Genomic DNA, 26,274 nt, shown 5'->3' on the forward strand with positions numbered 1-26,274 from the left:
CCCAACAAATTTGAAGCTGTCTCCCTGCCTAAACGTTCATCCTTAACCACCAGGGGTTCCTCCTTAATCCTCAAGCAGAAGAGAGGGTTGGGGACGGGGGATCTAACTGAGCGAAGGGAAAACTGTTGGGTGGTTTTAACAGAAAACAGATACAATGCCTTATCTTCATGATATGAAATTAATTGATTAAATGATGTCCCTTCACCTATGGACATTTGTCAATCTACAGAACTTCCAACACTACTAAGTATCAACTAGCAGGTTAGCTATGTTTATTCAAAATTACCCTGGCCCTGTTTCTTGCCCGGATCCCTCTACGCCTCACTTTCTAATATTAGCACAACATATATGATTTTATATTATGACAATAAATGTTTGCTAGTTGATAGCTATTTTTCTTATGAAATTAAAGCAAATGAGAAGCCCTCAGGGAGACATTTTGGGGTATGGACCAAATGTTCAAATCTTTGTTAAGCAGTATAGTGAAGCTTTGCTCACACCATAATATAAATTGTATTCCAGCATTAAAAATAATTTCAACAATGGTCTATCAATGTTGCTCATGAATATGTACAATAGCCCCCAAAATAATTGTAGTTTGTATAGCTTTCATGCTATTCAAATGGTTTTAGACTAGCTCCTCTCTCCAGAACATGATTATTTTGGGGAGAGGTGCGAATGTAAAATTAGTTAATGGTCCTCCATTAGACTTAGTTGACCTCTGAGAAGATACATCTATGGATATCCCAGAACCAGAGGACGTAAAACTGTACAAATGGCTGATAGAATGGGGTCTACAATCAATTAATGGACAGAACCCAGATGATTGTCCAAGAGGGCTCTCTGGTAGGAATCATTGTGGGAAGTCTTTAATTGATGATTTCAGCATTTCATTTACTCCCTGGCCTGATATCGATCAGTTTTACAGTCTTATTGGATCTATTTAGGGATCCCCACCTATTAAACTATTAATCAAATGCATTAATTGCAAAGATGCATGATAATTTACCCGACTTAAGGGATCTTAAGATATCTGATAATAGAACGAGTGAGCCCCTTAAATAAGCCCTCTATACATCAAAAAGATTCTGGGATCTTATTCCGCTCAATTTACAACATTGCTGAATGATGATGCTGAACCAGATATCATTTTATTTATGTTTCCCCTCCTCTCTCAAAAGTTTCAAATGCTTTACTGACTACTTGCACCCCTAACAATGAAATAATGTCAAGGTATAGTTTAATGAGCAATGTAGGCAAGCTAAAAAAAAAATTAAACAATGGTGTGGGAGACCTCTATTGAGAAGGAAAATGGGTCAAGTACTCTGTTTTATGGAATATTTCCCAGTCAGGAGGATCTACGACTACTTTTTAGCTCACTGCTCCCTTCACAGAGAAGAAATACACATTTGAATATTAGTGAGGTCCCACCCGCAAGGGAAGTCCAGCACCAAAATGGCAAGCAATTCTCCTCTGAACAAGATTAACATCAACAACCCCGGACACATGTTTCAGCTTTGTAGGGCCTCCTGAACAAGGTGAAGCTGAGCCTAACTAAGGCATAGTGAGCAACAGTCCACGTCTGGGGATTTCTATGGGTTATTTAGGGTGAAACCCCAAGTTTTACAAATTAAAAAAGAGTGTGGGAGACCCTCCACTGAGAATGAACATGCGTCAGATACCCTGTTCTATGGAATCTCTCCCACTCTGGAGGCTCTACAACTACGTTTTAGCTCACTGTACTCTTCACAGAGGAGAAATATCCATTTGCATATCAGTCTGGTCACACCCACAAGGACAGTCCAGCACTGAAATGCCAGGCAATTGTCCTCTGAACAAGCGTACCATCAGCAACCCCAGACACGTGTTTCAGCCTTCTTGGGCCTCCTCGGCAAGGGAAAGCTGAGTCTCTCTAAGGCACTGTGAGCCAGGGGTCCGTGTGTTGATTACCCTTAGGGTGAAAGCTAAAAATAACTTTTGAGATGCATGAAAAATCCACAGGCCCACAAACATTTAATAAGTGCAGCTAAAGCTACCTAAAATGGGCAGTCAAAAGACAAACATTATATGTAGATTATTTGGCTTGGTTTTCTCTAGAATCAGCAACTGCAGGCGAAAATTCAAAGAAATGGTGGGATATTTTGGCTAAGGGTCCATATTGTAATTGACTAGCCACAGGCCTTTAGGTAACGATATCAGATCAGGATTGGATTGATCATTTTTATAACCTGTATAAAACTCCAGAATTAAATCCAGAAGTTGCTGAATGTCCTAGAAATCCGGGTAGTAAGCCCTCTCCTTATATGTTTTATGATGTTTCCCCACAGGTTATGTTTGTACTAAAGGGGGGTGATAGATGATATTAAGCTGCACGCCTATAATTATTCACTGGGACCGGACGGCATACCAACAGATCTTTTTTAGGCTATGATTGAACTTTGATCCCCTGTATAGACTATCCTGTTTAAGGCTATCTTTGTAGGTTAGAGTAAAGTAAAGATTATTATGCTTCTACTTGGATGTAAAGGTGCCTAAACCCAATTTGCTGTATTCCGAGATTGCTTTTTATATCGACGATGAAAGAGGGAAGGACACATTTTTGGTCAAGCTCAATGTTCAGTGCACATCTATACTGAGAGCGGTGGGATGCCATGTGAAAGAACCAGAGGAACATTTGTGTAAAGTAACGTTTGCCTTGTTGAATGGTGATTGGTGCAATACAGTAGATGTATTCCTTAAATGTCCCTCTTTGTCCCACTTATCCCAAGGTCATAAAAAAGAGGTAAGTTGGCACCTTACTTAAATATGTTCTCAACCCGCTATTATGAAGACCTAATTCTGCGATTCAGGTGGAATCTTCTTTATACTAAGGAGTGCCTTTTGATACAGAAGCAGATTGGTAAAGAGGAGGCCATATGTCGTTTTTGTGGAGATGTGGACACCATTGAAACATTAAAACATGTGTTGATTGAATGCATTGCACTGCTTCTGCTGAGAAAGTTATTTTCAGAAAGCAATGGCCCATCTAAAGGGCACTGGTGGTGATCTTTTGTGGGAAGAATGTCTGAGTATGCAACAAACTGCTACAGGAATCGCTGTCTCAGAGTTTTTACGCTGCTTGAAGCTGGATAGTATCGAGCAAATAATTGATGGAGGGGGTAAAGAGAATACACCCTCCGATAGCAAACCCAGCTCCAGGCTGGGACCTTAATGTGGTACTTACCAGGCTCATGGGCTCACCCTTTGAACCCATGTGTTAATTACTGTAATGTGAATAAGTATGATTATGCAATATTATATAAGATGAATTGAGAAGGGTTTTTATTATAAACCATAAACAACTAAACAAAAAATAAAAAAGCGATCAGCATCTGCAGGTGAAAATTCAAAAATTCAAATAAAATGTTGGTATATTTTGGCTAAGGATCCATATTGTAATTGAGTAGTCACAGACTGAACGATAGCAGTTCAGGATTGGTTGGAGCATTGTTTAACCCTGTATACAACATCAGAATCAAATCCAGAAGTTTCTGTTTGTCCAATAAATCGGGAGGGGTAAGCACTCTCCTAATATTTTTCATAAGGTTTCCCCACAGGTTATGTTTTCACTAACAGAGGCAATAGATGCTACTAAGCTGCAGGTCCATATTCATTCAATGGATCGGACAGAGTTCTGACAGATATTTTCCAGGATCTGATTGAACTTTGGGCCCCTGTATTGACCACCCTGTTTAATGCTATCTTAAAAATTGCCAGAATCCCAGAATGCTGGAGAAGAGCAATAATCATCTCAATATTTAAATAGGGAAATAGGGGCTGCCTGAAGGCAAACAGACACATCTCAACGTTAAATAGAAGCTTTAACATCTCTGGAAAAATAAAATAAATAAATATGGCAGATGCTGATCGCCAAGACAAATGGTCTCATATTTGGCAAAAAGGGGACGTCCAGGGTGAAACAATTTTACAAATGTCGATGACAAGTACTGTGTAGAGAGAGTAAGGGAAATACAAAGACGGGCAGACAGACAGCGAGAGACAGAGAGAGTGGGAGAGAGAGAGAGAGAGAGGGAGAGAGAGAGAAAGCACCCTAACCGACTCAATTACATAAAAACAAAGAGAAGAAAAGGAGAACAGTGTTTACATATGAATAACATCGATGCAAAGGTGTTATGATATTTTTCCACCCCAAATAAATAAGCAAATAAAATAAGAAAAAAACAAGTTTGAATTAAAATATAATACATACTTCTGACTCATACACCTATAAGGAAAGCAAAACATGTTTTGCATTGAATGAAGAACATCTGGACAGTTTAATTATTTGTATGTCACCGAAAACCCGCAGGAATCAGGCCGTCATAACATAAACACAGGGCAACAAACAGCTGTTAAACAGTGGCCTAATCTTGCACCCTTCTCCAAATTAATGCAAGAATTCATTCTAATTTTACTCTAACATTGACAAAAACCAAACAGCTATCTCCAAACAGCTCTTTGAATTGCATGGTGCATCTTTGTCACCACACCCTTGCTACACTTATTAGACATGTTGGTGGGCAGTGATCAGCTTCCTTACCCATATTAACTATTGAATATCTTCTTTTACCCTCTATCATTAAGACATATTCAAAACCATGACTCCACTTGATGCAAATCCCGTTCTCTAAAATATTAAGACCGCACTATCATCAGGATTTCTATACCCAGTCTCATTCAAACAAGCAGTGCAAACCCACTACTAAAAGTCTCTCCATTGTCCCAACCAAACCCACAGGTTTCTGTTGAATGTCTCAGCCCCATCCACTGCCAAGTAGGAACATAGTTGCCCAATATCTGCAATCATATATGTAAGATAAAAGTAATCCTTGCTCTTGCACAAGCAGTAATTTGTCCAGGTATAAGCATCAATTTTCTTACTAGAACAACCATTGACTGGTGAGGAATGGAGATGACTAGAGATGGTTTTGCGCCCTGATTCCATCAGACTTTATTTATGTATCCATTTATATAGCATCTTAAGCCTGTGGACAAATGGGCGCTAATACTTGGAACTATCTGTAAAAACTCAACAGGAACGACGCCGCCTTTAACATTGACGGGAACTCCATTAACGTTGTAAAGGAAGTAAAAACCCTAGGCTTTTACCTCGATTCTGCACTAACCTTAAATAAACGGGTCAACTCCATGGCATCGGAAACAGCGTATACCTGTAAGTTAATCAGGGCCTGTAGGCTGTTCCTAACTAAAGTGATTTGCATCACCTTAGCCAATGCCCTCATACGCTCGAAACTGGACTACTGTAATGCCTTATACTTAGGTGCGAGCAAGTACATTGTGAAAAAAATTCAAATCTTACAGAATAATGCACTTAGAACAGCAGTAGGTATTCCATACAGAGAGCATATATCAGAGCTGAGAAGACACAATAACTGGATGTCCATTAAGGACAGAATTCTGCTCAAAACAGTTTCCCTCACATACAACTGTCTCAACAATGCTGCACCACCGTATCTAACAGAGAAAATAATCATGAAACCTACTTCTCGCCCTACCAGAACAGCTAACTGCAATTGCCTTGTCATACCTAGATTCAAATTAAAAATATCTGGAGGAAGCAGCTTCCCTGTCATGGAAGCACAGACCTGGAATGCACTCCCACATTCCTTAAGAGTGAACTAATCTTCCATAGCTTTAGGCGAAATACCCTGAACTGGATGAGAACTAGTGACAAGTAACTCCCACCGCATTACTTGTACTGAAATCAGCATCTCATATATTTCTCACCTCGCTCATGACTATCCTGTTGACCTCTTATATTTACCTTCGATGTTTGTAAACAACAAAGTGTATTGTACTGTACTCTATCTCAGGTGTTGTACTCAAATCTGCATCTGTATCAAATTTTGTTTCTTCTGTTAATTGCTAATCATATATACATATTGTATATATTATTATGTAATATCTGTAACATGAAGCTTAAAGTAAACTTCTAACCATCTGCACCCAGTTACCTGAGGGTTAGATGCGCCTGACAAATAAAATAAACAAACAAATAAACAAACAAACAAAATGCAAACAGAGCATCATACAAGTCAACCAATAAAACAAAAACAAGTAACACATAACATAAAAAGGAAAAAGCAAACATTTACCACTTCCTAACAAATATGGTAACCTTACAGAGACTGAAAAAAAGATGACCTACAGTGTTAACGCAGATTACATGGGACAACTAACACTGAATAAGTACCTCATAGTCTGAACACCTCAACTATCTATGCATTCTCTTCAAACTCAACCACAATTTTCTGGTTAGGTGAAACATTTGTCACATTTTTACAGATATTCAAAAAGTGTCTAAGGTTACTTTTGCCGCAGCCCACAACTATGCAATTTCTATTGGCCTGAGAGCACTATTCATCAACCTGTACCCTACGGAGAACCTTCAGGTCATCAGGGTAGGACAGGGACATAAAATTGTCTCGGGCACCAATGAGAAAGTGTCCCACCATTCCAAATGGACATACATTCCTTTTATGACAGACTGTTTGAATTGTACCCAAGGGGGAGTTTTTGATCAAATGTGATGAAAATTGTGCATTTTTAAAAACGAATTCAGCAACACTGGTCAAAAATATTAGCCTCATAGTGAAGTAAGTCATGAAACTGGCCCACATTGAGCAAGTAAACTGACCCCACAAGAATTGTGCGTTTTTGGTTTGGCCATGCGTCTTTTGCCCTATACGCCAGTCCGAGCCTGCAGGTCATGTTCTTTTACACCAAGGCCTCATTTTCTGATGTAGCCAGGATAAAACTTTGTTTCTTAGGGCCTCTCTCGGTTCATTTCTCCACATCTGAGATAATGATGTTCCTCTTATCCAGAATAAACCCAAAATAAAAACTTGTCAATAATTTTAGGCATTTGAGATTCACCCATTGCGTGATCTGAATGACACCTGGCCTAGTAGGATCGTTGTCTGTCTTCCCTTGTTCCCCCCCTGCCTCGTCGCGCCTTGAGACACTTGTGTATAGGCGCGCTACAAATGCCATATCATATCATATCATATCATATCATGTGAAGATCACTTGGGCTATGTTTCTTTTTTGTATCAAACTGGTGGGACTTGGTCGATGGAAGTGAGGCTGGGCAGATCCATCTGTAGGATCAACTACCACAAGGCAAAGACAATGATAGATCATCCTGGCTTTTAACAGATTCCACATCAAGCTTTTACCAGCTTTTGCCAGCTTCCTTTGAATCGGTTTGACACTGTTTATCCATAGTGCCTTGGGAGGCCTTAATCCAACCCCTTACCATCCACTCAAATCCCAAACAAAGCTCCTCTATTTTATTTGACTAGTTTTGCTTGGTGATGATACATTCCTTTGTGGACAGCCAATTATTCGAATTACTACAATTAGTCAACTCGTAGTCTGTCTTTTCCTGTGATGGGGATTGTAGAGATAAGTTCCCAGGTAATATAGTACCCACTAAGGGGTCTAATAAAATTCTCACAGAGAACGCCCCCTTCGGCTGATTTTGTTCCATCTGTCAACCATTATCTCCTCCAGAGCATTGTTTAATAGGCTGGAACACTTGATGCTACTGAGATCAACGGAGGAAGCAGGAGTCTGCACATAGTGTGCTGATGGACATGCAAGGATTTCAGAAACTGGTGCTGGATATACATTACAGTGCTTTCTCTAATTTCTAAATCCACACTAGATTGTTTGTGGCTTTGCTCTTCTACAGCATCCTTTCAAGCAACCTGACTATCTCCCACTCTCTGTTCTTTCAAACACTGTTTCCTCCTTGCACTCATTGGCAACATTTCAGAAAGATGATTCACTCTTAACATTGAGGGAGTAAAGGGACTAGCAACCTCTAATAAAGCAGGTTTAGTTTCCCTGGGACTTTGAATATCCTGAACTACCCACTTAGCATGAGTCATGGGAGGAGTAGTCAGTTCAACCTCAGTCTCCCTCTAATGACTCACATGGCATGCAGTTGTCAGCTGTAAATCATGAAGCCTCATAGTGAACATTTATTGTTAGACTGCTGAATGTTCCGGTAATTGGAGGGGCACCAGATAAAATGATGGCTTTAACTCCTTTCTGCTTTCTCGGCCAAAAACTAAAGCAGCTGCCTCAAAAGCTCCTGCCTCTCAGCCACACAAAGCAAGAAAACCTGCTTCACAGAGAGGGATAACACGCACCACGTGGCACCTGCCTGAACCTATAAAAGCCCTCATAGAGGCTGAACTCTGCCCTCGGGGTCTCTGTGACTCTCCACAACAGCCAGCGGCATCTCCCAGCCACCTCAATCACCCATCAGGGAACTCCGAAAGCAGCACAGAGAGATGACAACAGGAAGCATGCAGGTCTGGCAAGGGAGAGAGAGAAGGCGAGAAAGAACCTTCAACAGCAGCAACCCGGCCCCCACTGCAACCAGGAGCTTACAGAACACAGGGTAACAAACTGCAGGAAATCTGAGCACCACGTAATGTCAGGATACGACCGTGGAAGCTCTGGCATTATTGGAAACGTAATGCAGTCTAGATTTTCTGTGACATGGTCTAGTCCTCACGTAACATGGCCGCCATGTGTATATAACCAAGCCCCGCCCATTGTCCGGTGCATTGTATCTGTTTCCTTCGATACTCTACGATCCATTGCTTACCTCGTTTAGCAGCCCCCCTTTGCGTACTCTGAGAGTTTTCTCTCGCTCTCTCTCTCCTTCTCGGTCGGCACCTCTTGCTGCGTTTCCTTCCTTGAGTCTATTTTTTTTCTCGTTCATTTCGGCACTCTGCCGCTACCCTTCTTCTCATTTTCACTTACCCGGTCGGCGATCTCTGCCATTCTGACTTTCTGGTCCCGCTCTTCCGGACCAGCCCCCTTTCACGGTCTTCCATACTTGTTTTCTTCGTGGTATCAGCCTTTTTCTGGTAAGTGGTCACTGCTTTCCTGTCTTTCTATCCTTTATCTACTTATCTCAGTCCTCTGTGTTAATGGAAGGCAATCCTTCTACCTGAAAGACCGTACTTCCTCGTTCACTCGGCTGCAGTATTCCCCTTCATCTTCATCCTCTTGCAAGACCTGCACCTCGGTGTCACTCAGCTGCAGTATTCCCCTTCATCTTCGTCATCTTGCAAGACCTGCACCTCGGTGTCACTCACCTAATCCACTTCAAGACTCGACAGCCTACATATTATTCTTCTTGGGACATTATCCTCCAGTTGTGTTCATCCTCTTCACGAGTTTTATACAGCCACAGAAGGACTTAACACCAGGGTTTTTTGGTGCAAACCGGCTTTTTCCCTGGGTATTGGGGTTTGGCTCCTCGGGGTCCCCCAAAGATAGGTCCCAATCCCTGTCAAGGTGGCCTCCGAGGGAGCCAGACCCTATTTGCACGATAGTTGATCCAAAGAAAAGCCAATAAGAGAAACCCAAAGACCCTGGAAGAAGTTGTCATCCAACACCAAGGACAGTGATCCCGAAGCACTAGGTGAGGAGCTGGGGGAGGGCAGGACTCGTCCTGACAGAATACAACGCCCGACCAAACAGATGGCTTCCCTAGAACAATATCAAGAGCTTGTGGCTGCTCTGCAAAGCCTCATGGTAGAGGTACAATCTCTCAAGACTGGAAATGCTGCACTACGACAACAGGTAGTGCTACACGGAGATGATCAGGGGGACTTACCACCCATGCCGTTCTCATTCGGTAAATACAACGGCTATCCAGGAGGACTCAAGGATTTTTTGCATGCTTGCCAGGTGTACTTCGCCTTTAGACCTCATGCCTATGAAACGGCCAAATCCAAGGTGGGGTTTCTTATCGCAAACCTAACAGGAAATGCATTTGCTTGGGCTACCCCTCTGGTCTCCAATAACGATCCAGCTCTTAATAATTACGACCAATTTGTGGAACAGTTCAAGGTGAGATTCGACCGCCTAGAAGTCCTATACACCTCTTTTGAAGCAATTCTTGATGTCAGACAAGGAATCACAGACGTACAAACATACATCTCCCACTTTTTGAGACTGGCAGCTAGGGCGGACTGGCCAGATTCAGCTAAGCAGACCATTTTTCGAAGAGGGTTACACGAAGATATAAAGGATGAATTAGCCCAAGTAGCGCGACCTCCAACCTTTCAAGAGCTTATGTCCCTTTTCTTACAGACACCGACAAAAGAGACGAAGATCTCGCCCATTCCTCCCGTCTCCCAACCCAGCTCCTCCACCATCCAGAGAAGCTCCAACTACGGAGGAACCGATGCAAAATGGAGCCGCACGTGGACCCTTAACACCAGCCGAACGAAAGAGGGGTAGAGACTCAGGTCTCTGTATGTATTGCTGCTCCTCCAAACATCTGCTCAGGAACTGTCCTGAGGTTCCTCCGTGACGGAAGGAAAACTACAGCCCTTGGTCCTATGCAAGGGAGGTGTCGGGGGAACAGTCTACAATCCTTGCTATTCCACAAGACCAATCGAAGTAAAGGAGCTATTTAGATGCTAATTTACAAAATGGACTCATCCAGGAATCAAGGTCTTCTGGTGGGGCTTCATTGTTTTTCATCCCCAAGAAGGATTCATCTGAATTGCGGCCCTGTATAGATTAAAGAGGACTTAATCAAATCACCACCCGCTACCCCATGCCATTGATAAGAGACATTTTGGAATCGGTACAAGGGGCAGTTTATTTCACCAAACTTGACCTCAGAGGAGCTTACCGTCTCCTGAGGATAAGGAATGGGGATGAATGGAAGACCGCATTTCAAACCCCATTCAAGTTATTTGAATAAAAAGTTATGGCGTTTGGTTTAGTAAACGCCCCAGCCATTTTCAAAGATTTATAGACAAGGTATTCTCAGATGTGTTGTTTATATCGGTAGTAGTGTACTTGGATGATATTCTGATATTTTCTCGAGACCTCCAGGATCATCGCCATCAGGTCAAGAAGGTTTTACACTGTCTCCAGACTAACCAACTCCTAGTGAAACCAGAGAAGTGCCAATTTGAGGTGACATCAGTCTCATATTTGGGGTTTATCCTCTCTAAGGATGGCATAGAGATGGACCCTTGTAAGATTAAGGCTATACTAGAATGGAAGTAACCAAGGTGCGTCAAAGACATACAAAGATTTATGGGTCTGGCAAATTTTTATCGACAATTCATTCCCAACTTTTCAAGTCTAATGTTAGCCATCACAGAGTTGCTCAAGAAAGGGGTAAGGTTGCATTTTGGCCAAGAACATAAAGAAGCCTTTTCTCGTCTCAAGAATTTGTTTACTTCCAGGCCAATATCGGTACAACCTAATCATGATAAACCTTTCATACTTGAAACTGACGCTTCTGAAGGTGCAGTCGGAGCTGTTCTATTACATGAAGCAGATAACGGACTAACTCAACCTGTCGCATACTATTCCAAGACTTTGACTAAGAGTGAACGTAACTACTCTGTTCTGGAAAGAGAACTCTTAGCTATAAACCTAGCCTGTCAGGAATGGCGCCATCTTCTTCAGGGAGTGGCACACAGATTCCTTATTCAAACCAATCACAGAAATCTACGTGTGTTACAGCAGATGGAATGCACTAATGCATGACATGCCAGATGGGCTTACTTCTTCTCCCAATTGGATTTTCAGATAACTTACATACCTGGATCTGAAAACAAGGTAGCTGATGCCCTCTCACGCAGCCTAGGAGATGAGACAGGTTTCTATCAAGGACATGAACTATTGTTTCCAGAGCTAAAGGTGATGGCTGTGTCACCTTTTCTTCAGGAACTCATAACTCAGTATGCTCGGCAACCCAGTATGCTCGGCAACTCAGCTTTCCAGTTACAGTCACCCTAGGTAGCGACAACCTCTATTATAACCGTACTGCTCTGTACCTTCCTTCTGAGAAGCTTCAAGAACAGGTCCTCTCTTGGTTCCATGATTCCCCCCTATGCAGACACCAGGGTATCAAGAAGACCCATGATCTGATTAGTCGTCGATTCTGATGGGCCGACTTACGCAAGGATGTCGACAAGTATGTGTCTTCATGCCCAGTTTGTGCCGCTAATAAATACAGAACAGGCAAACCCCTTGGAATGCTGCAACAGCCTCAGTTACCCGGTTGTTCATGGGAACACATATCCATGGATTCTATAGTGGACATGCCTAGCTCTAGCGGTATGACAACCATTATGGCCACAATTGACTCCTACAGTAAATTGGCCAATTTTTTGGCTTTATCCCATCTACCTTCGGCTCCTGAGACTGTCTCCATTTTTCTCTGAGATGTTGTACATCTCCACGGACTACCCCGAACAAAAGTCTCCAACAGAGGCACTCAATTCACTTCTAAATTATGGTCTACATTATGGCAATAATTGGGTATTCACAGGGCTCTTTCTTCTGGTTACCATACACAAAGTAACGGACAGACAGGGAGACTCAATGCCAGACTAGAGCAATATTTGAGATGCTTTTGCAGCAACAAACAGGAGAGATGGGCTTTGTTCCTCCCTCAAGCTGAATTCTCATATAATAACTCTTATCAAACTTCCATCCAAATGAGCACATTCTATTGCACCTATGGTTACCATCCTCAGCAAATACCATGGACAGGTGTACACTCTACGAGGACTCCAGCCATTGATGTCATGCTAACTGAGCTCAAAGAAGTCCACACAATGGCAAGAAAGGCACTAGAGGCCAGTCAACACATCCACAAGAGGTGGGCAGATCGGAGTAGGCTAACCAATCTGGACTGGAACCCGGGGCAATTGGTCTGGCTGTCCACAAAATGTCTACCTCGATGGGTCCATGCTGGCAAGTTTTCCCCCTGTTTTTGGGGCCTTTTCCCACCCTAGCCCAAGTCAACCCAGTAGCGTTCAGGCTACATTTACCAAAGAGTCTTCAACGGATACACCCGGTGTTCCATACCTCCTTGCTGAAGGAACATAAGAAAGATCTTTATCGGCGGGGCACTCAGAGGATGGGGACACCCGCAATACAGGAGCCACAGGAATATGAAGTATAGTATTTGGTGGATTCTCGTTATCGTAGAGGCAGAGTCCAGTACTTGGTCCACTGGAAAGGATACTCTGCTGAAGAAAGAACATGGGAACCCAGACACCACATACATGCTCCTAGACTGTTGAGATGCTTCCATCGGACACACCCTGGCAAACCAGGGGGATCCCGGAGGGAGGGGAAGGGGATATACTGTCAGGATACGACCGTGGAAGCTATGGCATTATTGGAAAAGTAATGCAGTCTAGATCTTCTGTGACACGGTCTAGTCCTCACGTAACATGGCCGCCGTGTGTATATAACCAAGCCCCAGCCCATTGTCTGGCACGTTGTACCTGTTTCCTTCGATACTCTACGCTCTGTTGCTTACCTCGTTTAGCAGCCCCCCTTTGCATACTCTGAGAGTTTTCTTCCGCTCTCTCTCTCCTTCTCGGTCGGCACCTCTTGCCACATTTCCTTCCTTGAGTATATTTTTTTTTCATTCAGTTCGGTGCTCTGCCGCTACCCTTCTTCTCGTTTTCACTTACCCGGTCGGCGATATGCGCCATTCTGACTTTCTGGTCCCGCTCTTCTGGACCAGCCCCCTTTCACGGTCTTCCGTACTCCTTCTTGTTTTCTTTGTGGTATCAGCCTTTTTCTGGTAAGTGGTCACTTTACTGTTTGCTTCCTTGTCTTTCTATCGTTTATCTACTTATATGAGTCCTCTGTGTTAACGGAAGGCAATCCTTCTACCTGAAAGACCATACTTCCTTGTTCACTCGGCTGCAGTATTCCCCTTCATCTTCGTCCTCTTGCAAGACCTGCACCTCAGTGTCATCCAGCTGCAGTATTCCCCTTTCTTCGTCATCTTGCAAGACCTGCACCCCGGTGTCACTCACCTAGTCCACTTCAAGACTCAACAGCCTACATATTATTCTTCTTGGGACATTATCCTCCAGTTGTGTTCATCCTCTTCACAAGTCTTATACAGCCACAGAAGGACTTAACACCAGGGTTTTTTGGTGCCAACCGGCTTTTTCCCTGGGTATTGGGGTTTGGCTCCTCGGGGTCCCCCAAAGACAGGTCCCAATCCCTGTCAAGGTGGCCTCCGAGGGAGCCAGACCCTATTTGCACATTAGGAGATCCAAAGAAAAGCCAATAAGAAAAACCCAAAGACCCCAGAAGAAGCCATCAATGAACACCAAGGACAGTGATCCTGAAGCACTAGGTGAGGAGCTGGGGGAGGGCAGGAGTCGTCCTGACACGTAAGCACAACCTCTAGGTAGGCACAACCAGCAAGCCACATTGTGGGCGCATGCAGCAACAAGGACGTGCCCATGCTCTAAATGGCCTCCTCCGCTAATGTTCCAACTTAAGGCCCAAAGGAATTTGTCTTTGCTAACCTAACATCGGCTACCATAGTCAGAAATCCTGGTGTGTTCATGCACCTCACACTCTCCTTGAAATCTCAAACACTTAGCAAATTGAATGCTTGCTTCTTTCAAATTAAATTTCTCTCAATTTTCTGTCCTTTCTGCATGACAAATATCATCAGGCTCAATTTCGGAATAATATTTTCTTTGGCATCCAAGCAAAATCGCTCAGATGCTTCCAACTGGGAAACTACACCAGAGACCAGACTCTTAAGATGACAGTGTCTCTACTCTTTCATTACTGAACTAGCACCATATTGACCAAAGGAGTTTAACTCTCTATGCCTTGTTCACAAAACGTTGCCTAATGCTGTAGTGTCCCTTCCGATTAAACATTATGAATACTCACAGATCAGAGCGAAGACTTTCCTTGCTCAGTGACAACTTACTGGTAGCACCTAGTTTCATGAAATCCAGCAGTTGAGAGATGTGTCCATGTCCAGGCCAAAGAGTAAACCTAACACCAGTGTCAGGGAAACGTGCTGTAACTCTTGACTGCCTTTCACATTACTGGGTGATCATGGCCACTGCTCTGAAAAACATTGCACACTATAATTGGCCATTCCATAACATTAATTTCTCAAATTCAAAGTCACTTGTGTATATATTCACTTGGACCTTTCATATACAACAAATGCTTTTAAAAAGATTTACATTTGACATATTCTGGGAGTTGGCCTCCATGCATTAATATTGTCTGGTCTAGTTACTTCCAGCATTTGATTACACATTCACATAGTTCCCAAATGTAGCAACACTTGTTTATTCATTTACAAATAAGCCCAAAATGCACGCACACTTGTAGATTCCTTCAAATTCAGCTTCTAAATTCAGGGGCAATTGCCCATAACTTCCTAAACAACTTCCAAAATTCAGGGATGCTTGTCATGCATTCATACACAACTATGAGAATCACCACCACTTGTACTCACTATAATGCACAGCTTCACAAGTCATCAGTTGTCTATGAATGTATGTATAATTTCCAGATTGACAGACATGTGTGTGGGATGTATTGACCCACTCCGCTATCTTATGAGGCATCACTCTGATAGTTATGGTGCAAGAAACAGCAACAATGGCGGCAAAATTCTTGTGTGTGACAAAAACCTCTGAAACTGTGTGTTTAAATGCACACAAAGATGGATTCACAACCTGCCACCCATGGTGCATGTGGTGGGATAGAACACACACTGCAGAACGTGTGCCGGTGGGCTCCATGAACAGCAAACAGAGTGCAGAGGGAGAAGCAGCAGCTTGCAAGTGAAAATCCAAAATGTGCCTTTAAATGACATTTGCTTTGTTGCTAAAAACTCCAAAATGCCTATAAACAAAACTTCTCAATATTCAAAATGTTGCTTGCCGATAAAATGTATGTAATCTAATGAAGCATGGCGAATGCACAAAGTCCTAAAGTGTAAAGAGCAAAACATTTTCTCAGACAAACTGGATTGTCAGTAAACTGACAGCTCCTGTCAAAACCTGTGTGCAGTACACTGGGCTACCTGTGAATGACAGCTGTCAGATGAGCTCCTGATGAAAGTATCTAAACTAAAGGTCTGCTGGGTTAGTAAACATAAAAGGATTGTTGCCAAAAGGAATACAGATCTCAATTGTGTTTTTGAACCCACAGATTTAAGGCTAAGAAAGTAATGTATTTATGTTTGATGCAACAAGTTTGGTTTCAGCTGGACTTTAAGGAATTAAGAATACATTAGCCAGGCTGAGCTGCAAGAGGGGAAAAACAGGTTTCTCCCAACCTGATAGATGATAATTGTGGGCTAGGCCAGACTCTTGTCTACAGAAAGAGAATGAACAATGGCAGATCCTTCAGCCCAGGAAAAAGAGGTGTGAAAGGGTCGTAAACTGCTCCTGGAAGGAAATCCCAAAGGAGGGGGCTGTTCCTGGACTGCAGAGACATACAAAAGGCTGACCATTTGCTATTCAGAATGAACAGTGAACAATTTTTAGGACTCATAACTTGTGATTCAAAGTGGTGAAGAATATATAAAGGACAGATCTGTTAGTCTAGTTTTTGGCTGCACGTTTCAAGAAGCAATAGAACTGTGCTACATATTCTGAACAGGAATGGCAATATATGTGGTTTTATGTGAACTGTGTTAATGCTAGAATTGTGAAAATGTACACACACATCACTATGGTAAATGTACACATTTGTGGTAATTTGCAGAACATTTGGGAAATGTATTCATGGCGAAAAGGACAAAATTCTGTAGAAAGGTGAAACAAGATCTGACAGTTGCAGGATTTTGATGAGCAGATGCGACATAAAATATGGAATCTGTGTGTGTGATTTGTGTAGCGGTGACTAATGTAAAAATATGTATTTAGGATCAAATCTGATTTTGGTACTATTGGCTAAGGGGAGGTTTCTAAGGACTCTAAAGCTAATCCATAAATGTGACATCATCCGGCCTTGATCCAATCACTCAAATGCGAGGCGGAGATGAGGTCTTGATCCAATCCCAGCTCAAAGGGGCAAGCTTAGTTAAGCCGGCCCATGCACCCATTTTGTGATGTCATTTGAAAGGATAAACAGAGACAGCTGACAACACATAGGGACTCACCGATTCACTCACTTTCCTGATTCCACCGAAGCACTCTGATCCAGCATTCTACATCCAGCTTTAACATCCTTCCAGATGTAGATGCCAAAATTCTTGCAAAGCAGGAGAGAACTATTGACTTTCATCAAGGCTTAAATCCTCAAACTTATTCTCACAACCCAATGTACCGCTGTGGGGTGGGAAGGCCTTCTGAACTAGTATCCTGAAAATCTCTGGCCTGCTACCACAATGCTTGCCTGAAGTACTCGCTATCCAGCTGATTTGAAATATCCACAAACAAGAAGGACAGATCATGCGCAAATCCGGTGACCGGCCTAGCTGATCCAGTCCCATGCCTGATATGCTGTCCTTCCTTGACAGACCCAATCCATAACCAGAACTGACGTCCAACTAATAACTTATTCTTTATGTATTAATAGGAAAAACTGTGACCCATAACATATCTGCTTTGTATGATCCCAATCTCCGACCCATCCCATCTTTAATTCAGAACTCCAGCATTGTTAGAGTCTTTCTTGCACTGATTGTCTCCCCTTTGATAACTTCCTAGTGATTTTGAATAACTGAAGTTTTCTTAGATTTTCAAGATCTCTTTGCTGAGGACTCATATGACTATGGTCACTCCGACATCCACACAACAACAATTCCCAAGGACCCTGGCATGACTCCAGTGTTTGTGAAGCAATTTCGCTTGCCCCTCGCATCAATGGAGTCCCTTACTGAAATAATTAAGAACCTCGAGTCCCGTGGGATAATTTGTCCAGTCCACAGCACCTTCAATAATCCGGTGCTGGGGATTTTGAAACCAAACGGCCAGTGGAGCCTGTGCTGACCTAAGGGAGCTCAACAAGCGGGTCTATACTTCCCGATGGCCTCTTCCCTACATTCACCAATCTTTCTTGCACTGATTGACTCCCCTGTGTTAACTTCCTAGTGATTTTGAATAACTAAAGTAAATCCCAGGAAGAAGTACAGTATCTGAGTATCCGTAACAGGCTGGTACGCTGATCATATGACTGTAAATCCATATGTGGCATACTTTATTTCATAGTCATAATATAGTGTAATCAAACCCATATGTAATTTTCAAAAGCGCGTTGCTGTTTTTATTCTCGCGCCTAATTTGCGAAAACACCTTTTACTAAAACCTCTATAACTCCCTCAGTTTATATGATAGAAGCAGAATTTCAACTCCTACTTGTACCTACAATCCTTAGCTATCCATAGAACCATAAATCGCAATACACGTTATAGCAAAAATCGCGTAAGGAAAAGTTTGCCACGATTTGACATTCTGAGAAAGTTTACATGTGTGAATTAGCTTCAAGTTATTTCCTACTTTGACTTTGAGATTTCAAATGTTTTCTTCTGACTAAATCATTGCTTGTGATTGTTTGTATCTGTTCAAAACGGCTCCCATAGTAATTTATAACAATTTAAGTATTTTTGACCACATTTGGTGTATTTGCTCAGCCAATTCCAAAGACAATTTCAAAGCCATCTCACAGTTGAAAAGTCAATTCCATTTGTTTTGTGTTTGAAGGGGGAAGGTGGGAGTGACATTCAGTTTGATTTGTGTTATTCCTGAATACCTGCTCTCTCCTCACATCTATTTAATTTGCCTATTGGGGGGTTGAGGGGTGTTGTAGGGGGAACCTCTAACCATAGTGCTATCTGTTCCAAACCAACACAACAGTATTCTTTTCTGTGTTGCATTTGTTTTTGTGTTCATTATTTGACTCCTAATGCATTCAAGACATTATTAATTGTTCTGTCACCCATTGGTGATTGTTGTTTACCTATTAAAATATATTGTGATTCAAATTCTAAATACATAAATACATATTTACCTTTGCAAACCAGCCTGATTCCTGGCTCAGTGTGACTGGGGGACAGGGGGGGGGTCTCAGGAGAAGGGTGTGATATGAGTGGTATATCATTCAGAATATTGAATTTATGGATAAAATAAATAAGGGTTTCATTTGCGTACTACATGCTGCGTGTGACTTGGGTGTGTGCCGGATTGAAATCACTTACATGTGTCTATGCAATCACATATAGATTCCAAATTCACCTGTACTTATCTCTACATTCAAACGTTGCATCTAATTCCAAAGGCACTTGTATATGCATTAAATGAAAGCTTTGAAATTAACAGACATGTGCCTACTCGATATACACTTATTTTCGCAGTCAAATGTCGAGTCTCCTGCACATATTCACAACTTCCAAATGCCATTCTCATTCATGCCCATTCTCTATGCACTTATTTGCAACTTTCAGATTCACAAAAAGTGTCCTGTCTCTATGCACTTATTTGCAACTTTCAGATTCATATGCTAGTATCCATTCTCTATGCACAAATTTACATTTTCCAAATTCAGAGACATGTGTCCAGTCTCTACACAGTTTTTGCACAATTTTGAAATTCATAGACATGTATTCAGTCTTTGTACACTTATTTACAACTTTTAAATGTGGTCCTGGCTCTACCCACTTATTTGCAACTTTCAAATGCATAGGCATATGTCCAGTCTAGATACATTTATTGACAACTTCACAATCACTTTCTAAATCTCTATATACGTACTTACAATTTCCAAAATCACAACCACTTGCCAAGCCACTGCACCCTTATTTTCAACTTTAATATTCATAGTCATTTTTGCAGCTGTAAGATATGTTTACACATTCTAAATTCACACTCACTTGTCCAGTCTCTATACTCTCACTAACGACTTCCAAATTCAGTCACTTGTCAATGCATTTCTAGTGGTTAAGATTCAGTGCCTTTAACGCTGTGGCTCACGTTCGATTCCCTGTCAGGGAAGGAACTCTTTTCGCGCCTTGAAACACTTGTGTATAGGCGCGCTATGAAAGTCTTATTATATCACATCATATCATATATTCAGCTTCCAAATTCATGTTTATCTGTCTATACAGTCTTAAACACCTTCCCAATTCTTACATTATGCACTTTCATCTCCAGCCTGCCGAATTATTTATCAGTTGTCTCTACATACGTAAAAAGCTTCCAAATTTGGCAGCACTTGCCCATGTATTCACGTTCAGCTTCCACCTGTTCCAACACTTGACCTTACATTCATATACAGCTTCCTAATTTACCAGCACTTGTAAGTACATTCGTAAACAGTTGCCCTATGTGCAGGCACTTGTTTGTATGTTCATCCGCAGCTTCAAACGTGCCAGCACATGCAAGTACATTTACTTACTGGTTTCAAATGTGCAGGTGCGTGTTCGTGCATTCACAAACAGTTCCAAAAGAATATGTCAGTTCATGTTTGTATTATGGATTTAAATTTACCAAAACATATTCTTAAATAGATACTCAGCTTCCAGATGTAGCAGCACTTATTTGCACATGCTGATAAAGGTTCTGCATTTACTGATATATATTATTTCATTCATATACAGCTTACGGAAAAATCAACACCTGCTTGTAGATTCAAATGCGCCTTCCAAACGTATGATGCATGTACATGCATATAAAGGTTCCAAATGTTTTGGTTTTGTCACCCCGAGTGGGACGGGTATGCCCAGACGTGGGTCCCGTGCCTGCTGGGCCTAGAGACCCAAGCTACTCCTCACTGAAGATGCCCAACAAGGCTGAAACATGTCTGGGGATGCTTGTGGTCTCATGCAGAAGGGATGTGACCTAGCAGTTCGGGCTGGACTACCCCTTTGGGGTGGGACCAAGCCTGATTTGACATGGTCTATTCCCTTTTGTAATGGCTTGGCAGGCGAAGACCGATGGTCTGGAGGGTTGCCCAGAGCAATGCCAGAGGTTAAGATTTATTCTAAACCTTCCAGCCATCACCTCTTTTGTTTTGCTCCAAATGTACAGGCACTTGTTTGCACGCAAACAGTTTCCATATTTACGAGCATGTGTCTTTACATTGATATACAGATTCCAAATGTAGCATTGTTCGTGCATTTAAACGCAGGTTCCAAATTCACGGGCACTTCTTTGCATATTCACCAGCATTTGCCTATACATGCCTCTTCTACTTACAGATACATTAACACTTGGCCGTACATTCATATACAGGTTCCAGATTCACAGATGGTAGTCTACAGGTTCATATGAATCTTTAAATCCAAAGCATTTCTGGCGCTACAGATTGTTCAAGTTGAGGAAGCCAGTATGGTGAATATTCAGCCCAGATATGGTGTCTGCGATTCAGCAGACTAGGCGACAATATCAGGAGTAACCCTCAGGTCCTACCCTAATCTTGAAGATCACACCATTCAGTTGGCTTTGAACCATTATACGAAGTCAATTCTCTATGTTGAGCCTTCTGTTTCTACATCCAAATTCTTTTGTCACGATTTTCCCAGTACTTCAATGTGCATCACATTCATTAATTCATTAATTTCTGCATTTGTATAGTGCCTTTAACCATTGGTATGATCACAATGTGATGTAGGTTGAACGCTCTCGCGGGGACTGCAGTCTAAGGTATGGGATACTAGAGGAGGTGCTAGTATGTGTGTGTGTGTGTGCATTAACTGTATATATATATAAAAGGGAAATGTGTGTGTCTGTTCGAAATGGTCAGCGTACATCCCAACAAGCTACAAACCTGAAATGAAATTTGGCCTGTTGGTTGGTTCCATGGTGTAAACAATGGGCCTCATTATAAGTTGCCGGTCCGGTAAAAACGTTACCGGTAAGCTTGCCGGTACCATTGTTACCGGACCAGCAAACTACGAGTGGACCGGCACTCGCAAGCAGACCATGTCGGATGCACCAACACCATTTCTGAATGGTGCCGGTGCTTCCGGCCTCCCTATTCCCATTGAGTCCAATGGGACTCAGAAGGGAATGGGGACTAATATTTTCTGGTGCCCAGGAATGGGCAATTACTGGGTCCGCCGGGGCTGTAATGCCTCGGTAATTGCTGGTTCCCGGGCACCGGAAAAAAATGTCTCCCACGGCAGTCATGCCGGTTTTACCAGCACGGCTACCGCCGAAGTCATATTGAGGTGCCATTTAACAAGTATAAAATATACATGTTTCTATTGTTGCGGTCTGCACTGCTTGGATACGTGTGCATGTCTGTTCCAAATGTTCAGCATACTTCCCAATATGCTACAAACCTGAAATTTGGCATGTGGGTAGGTTCCATAGTGTAGACAAAAGTATAAAACAACTTTTCCTTCTTTTTTTTAAGCGGTCTGCAAGACTTACCCTTGCCATATTGAAATGTTCAGCATACTTCCCAATATGTTACAAACCTGAAATTTGGCATGTGGGTAGGTTCCATGGTAGAGACAATGTAACAAGTATAAAATACGAATGTTTTTAATTTTTGGATTCTGCAATGCTTGGATATGTGTGTGTGTGTGCGCAATGCGTGGATATGTGTGTATGTCTGTTTGAAATGTTCTGCATTCTTCCCAACATGCTACAAACCTGAAATGTGGCATGTGGGTAGGTTACAGGGTGTAGACAATGTAAAAAGTATAAAACAACTTTTCCTTCTTTGTTTTAAGCGGTCTGCAATGCTTACCCCTGCCAGACATAAGCAGCACTCACTACTGAAGTCATGCTGGTGACAAAATACAGTGCTTTTGTAGTAATGCGGGTGATAGTAAACGGTGCATGTCTATTCAATAGTGTCCGCAATGATGTTGTCCATTACATCATGGCAAATCTCTCATGAAAATTACAAAAACATCATTTCCCACGGAAGTTGATGAATGTATGCCATCTCAACAGTACGAAGCTTAGATGCTTCAGTCGTACACATGCGGGCATGGCACTTCAAGCTTAAACACTTCAGCCCTACACATACAGCACTTATGTTGAGGTCGCTGCTGCCTCAGCTGTAGATCGGGACACCAGTAATGTTGCTGTGCAATCCTATGAACGAACTCAAAGTAGCAGGAACCAATTTACGGGGTTCATGCTTTTCTCATGGTCGGCTTTATGTGGCTTGCTCCAGATTTGGAAACAAAGGCAATTTGTACACACTAGCTCCTACAGGCAAGTCTAGCATTATCGTGTACAAAGAAGCATTGGTTTAGTTTATTAAATAAACTTCAAACTAGGACTGCAGTAGGAATTACTGTGCAAAGCACGAGTACACCTGCTAGTAGCCAATATGAGGATATGAAGAGGTGGCCAAGTCACTGCTAGCCACCCATGTCTAGTTGGCATGTGAATGGGTGGTGGAGAGATTTAGTCTAGAGAGGCAGTCTAGAAGGGGTAGGCAAGAGGATAGCCCTTATGTGTGTAGCTACAGTTCGATTTTTTTGTCATGAAAGGTAGCTGCATTCTTAAAGCACAAGTGTTGTGCAAAGCGCTATTTGAGTTGTGTGTAAAAGCAAAACCGTGCGGAACGGCGACCCTGCCTACAGCTCGAATGCAATAAGCATAAAACATTTCAGAATAAAAAACATACATGCACATACAAAACCCATTTACTCCTTGCATATCTGCGATCACATTCTTTCAAAATTAATTACTTTATTCCTTACCATTTATATTGCTGCTTACTACATTCATATATAGTCAACCATATTGTTCAATCCATTCTTAGACAATTTCTTGCCCTTTGTTTATATTAATTAGCCCATAGGTGTATCCTTTCAATAACTGTGTGCATTCATGTTTCAATTAATAGCATGCATCCAACTTATTTATATTTTATAAAATACAGGTGACCTTTCAAGATTCAATGCCTTTTGAGTTAATTCGCTTTGTAAGCTGGTTTGGTGGCAGAAGTAATTATCAACTATGACTCAGGGCGCTCTCCATATTTAATTGCACTTTTTAATCATGTGTATATATTTATATATTTGGTATGCTTAATTAAACTGTCAACCAAATAAGTGTTCCATTGTATTGTGGTCTGAGTCTGTGTACTACATTAAACCTGTTCCACTGGATGCATAAAACAGGGTTTAGAAAGCATTCTGAGTGAGAATAATATTGTGTAACAGCTGAGAGAAATTAACAGGACATACATTCAATGAGGTGCTGGTAGCATCAGCGGTAAAAAGAATGTTGTATCGGGCAATCAAACACTATGGAGAGGACAGATGATCCGCAGTGCGTTTGCTAAATTCAGCGATTCAGCCCCTGCAGAATTTCTGGAGGAAAGAAGGGGAAAGAAGGGAGGGAGCAGGAGTTATACATTTAGGAGACATTATTTTTGGGACTCTTCAGATGTAAACATGGGTGGAATTATTCCAAAACAAGCATAACTCGTTAATTACAATGTCCTGAAAGGAGAGACCACCCAAAGAATAACAAGAACCATGCCCCCTCTGCGACAGGATTACTTGAACACATCAGCTGTGACACTCAGCACTTCTTCTTGGAGGACTTTCAAGTTTCACATCACATAAATATGAAGCCTCACATAGACTGCATGTACCTGGTTATTTTGGCCATCTCGTTGCGGCTCAGCGTGTTCAGCGCAGACAGATCTCCGATGCGCTTCTTGATCCAGAGCTCATAGCCGATCCTGGTGTACAGCAATAGCATGGCGGTGAGAGGCACCAGAAACAGAGCCACGAGGATAAAGATGGCATAGGCTCTGCGCAGTTCCATGTTACTCCAGGACTCTAAACAGCACACGTGATGGAGATTATACAGGAAGTCATATTTCACCTACAGGGAATAAAACAGCCCTCCTGAGAGACAACATTTAGCATTTCAATTGGTAGAGCCAGAGAGAAGCCTGACACTAGCAGTGAACAGCACAAGGTGAGGATACCAACAATGTACACAGCTACTGCTTGTACATGCCTGAGTCACACATGCAGGGAGGATCTGGAGGAATAGTAATAACAGTGGATATTCATGTGGATTCATTTAGTGCACACACTAAGTTTTTGTTAGGCTCTCAAATAGTAAGGCAGGGGGGTGGACAGAGCACATGAAACTATTGGTTGCAGCGCCTACCTTCCACTGGAATAATCGGTTTGTTTGCACAAGCTGCCGGTTGCAGGAACCAAAGGGCCTGTGCTCTAAAGCCCTGCATCTGGAATAGTTAGGTATTGGTTAAGTTCCCACCTAAAGGGCGCTTGTACATAGGGTTATAAGCATCTTGTAGTTGTCATTCTATCTGTCATTCTATCATTCATTGTTCATTTTAAAAAGGTTTAGAGGTCCACTCGTTTTTTCCTTATACCATTAAAGATGTATTTTTTGTTGATTTGATCACAATAGGTTCTGACACGAGTTTGGACCAACAGACAGTCTATATCAAGGCTTGCGTTAAGGTGTCTGATTCCGTTCGGTGGGGTCTGGTGGCCCTGGGTAGGGTATCTCGTGTGTCTCATTGCAGTGTGAACTGTTGAACCAGTTTGGGTGTGTTCATCATAGTTGGTAAGTCTTTGATGCGTAGTGCTTGAATGCACTGTGGTTTGGTCTGCCGATCATCGGTCCGGACAACAAAAAATAAATCTTTAATGGTGCATGGAAAAAGCGAGCTGACATCTAAACCATTTTACAATGAACAATGAATGATAGAATGACAGATAGAATGACAACTACAAGATGCTTATAACCCTATGTACAAGCACCCTTTAGGTGGGAACTTCACCAATACCTAAGTACTCAAATGGGAAGGGCCTCATTCCAAGTGTGGCAGAGCGGTAAAAACATATTGGTGGTAATTCTGCTACCACCACCTTTTTTGGTGGCAAAGGAATTACAGCCATTTTTACCACTCTTTTGAATCCCGAGTTTGGCATATAATTGACTTCAACACCAAAAATCGGCAAATGACTGTGCCGGAATTGCCGCTTGTGGTAATTCTACCAAAATCCCCCTTACATTGCCTTACCACCACTTGCAATCCTGTGGTAAACCCATAGAACAAAGTAGCGGTTAACGCAGTACCACCAAATTACTGCCAAACTAGGAATGAGGCCCTACATTTTGAAGAATGGCGCCCACAATACCACAGGAACCTGCATGCTTGCAGGGCACAGCATGCACACCACTGAAACTCTGTGGCAAGAACATTTCAAAACATTTACTGCAACTAAAAATTGCATCGTTTCAGCCCAGTGAGGGGTTTCTACCCAGAAGGATGACATTGCGAGTATCATGTTTATCACTAAGGTGTAGCTAAAATGTTCTCAGGCTCTACCTGCTCGGCAAATCAGGATACCTTACACAACACAGAGTTCACATGCTCCTAAGAACTGTACTCAAGAGAATCATTCATAGCACAGAGACAGTACCTTTCAGATGAACCCAGAGGAACTAC

General features: G+C 42.2%; 1 protein-coding gene across 1 annotated transcript in view; it reads right to left on the reverse strand.

Moving 5' to 3' along the window:
• Window positions 1-26,274, reverse strand: part of LOC138491998 (pyroglutamylated RF-amide peptide receptor-like) — a 453,788-nt gene that overhangs the window by 38,907 nt on the left and 388,607 nt on the right. The window contains exon 3 of the mRNA XM_069618908.1: window positions 24,430-24,665. Coding sequence (XP_069475009.1) covers window positions 24,430-24,665 — 236 coding nt within the window. The remainder of the gene's footprint in view (window positions 1-24,429; window positions 24,666-26,274) is intronic.

Source organism: Ambystoma mexicanum, chromosome 10, assembly GCF_040938575.1.
Source record: "Ambystoma mexicanum isolate Mex_15411 chromosome 10, UKY_AmexF1_1, whole genome shotgun sequence".
Classification (NCBI taxonomy): Eukaryota; Metazoa; Chordata; class Amphibia; order Caudata; family Ambystomatidae; genus Ambystoma; species Ambystoma mexicanum.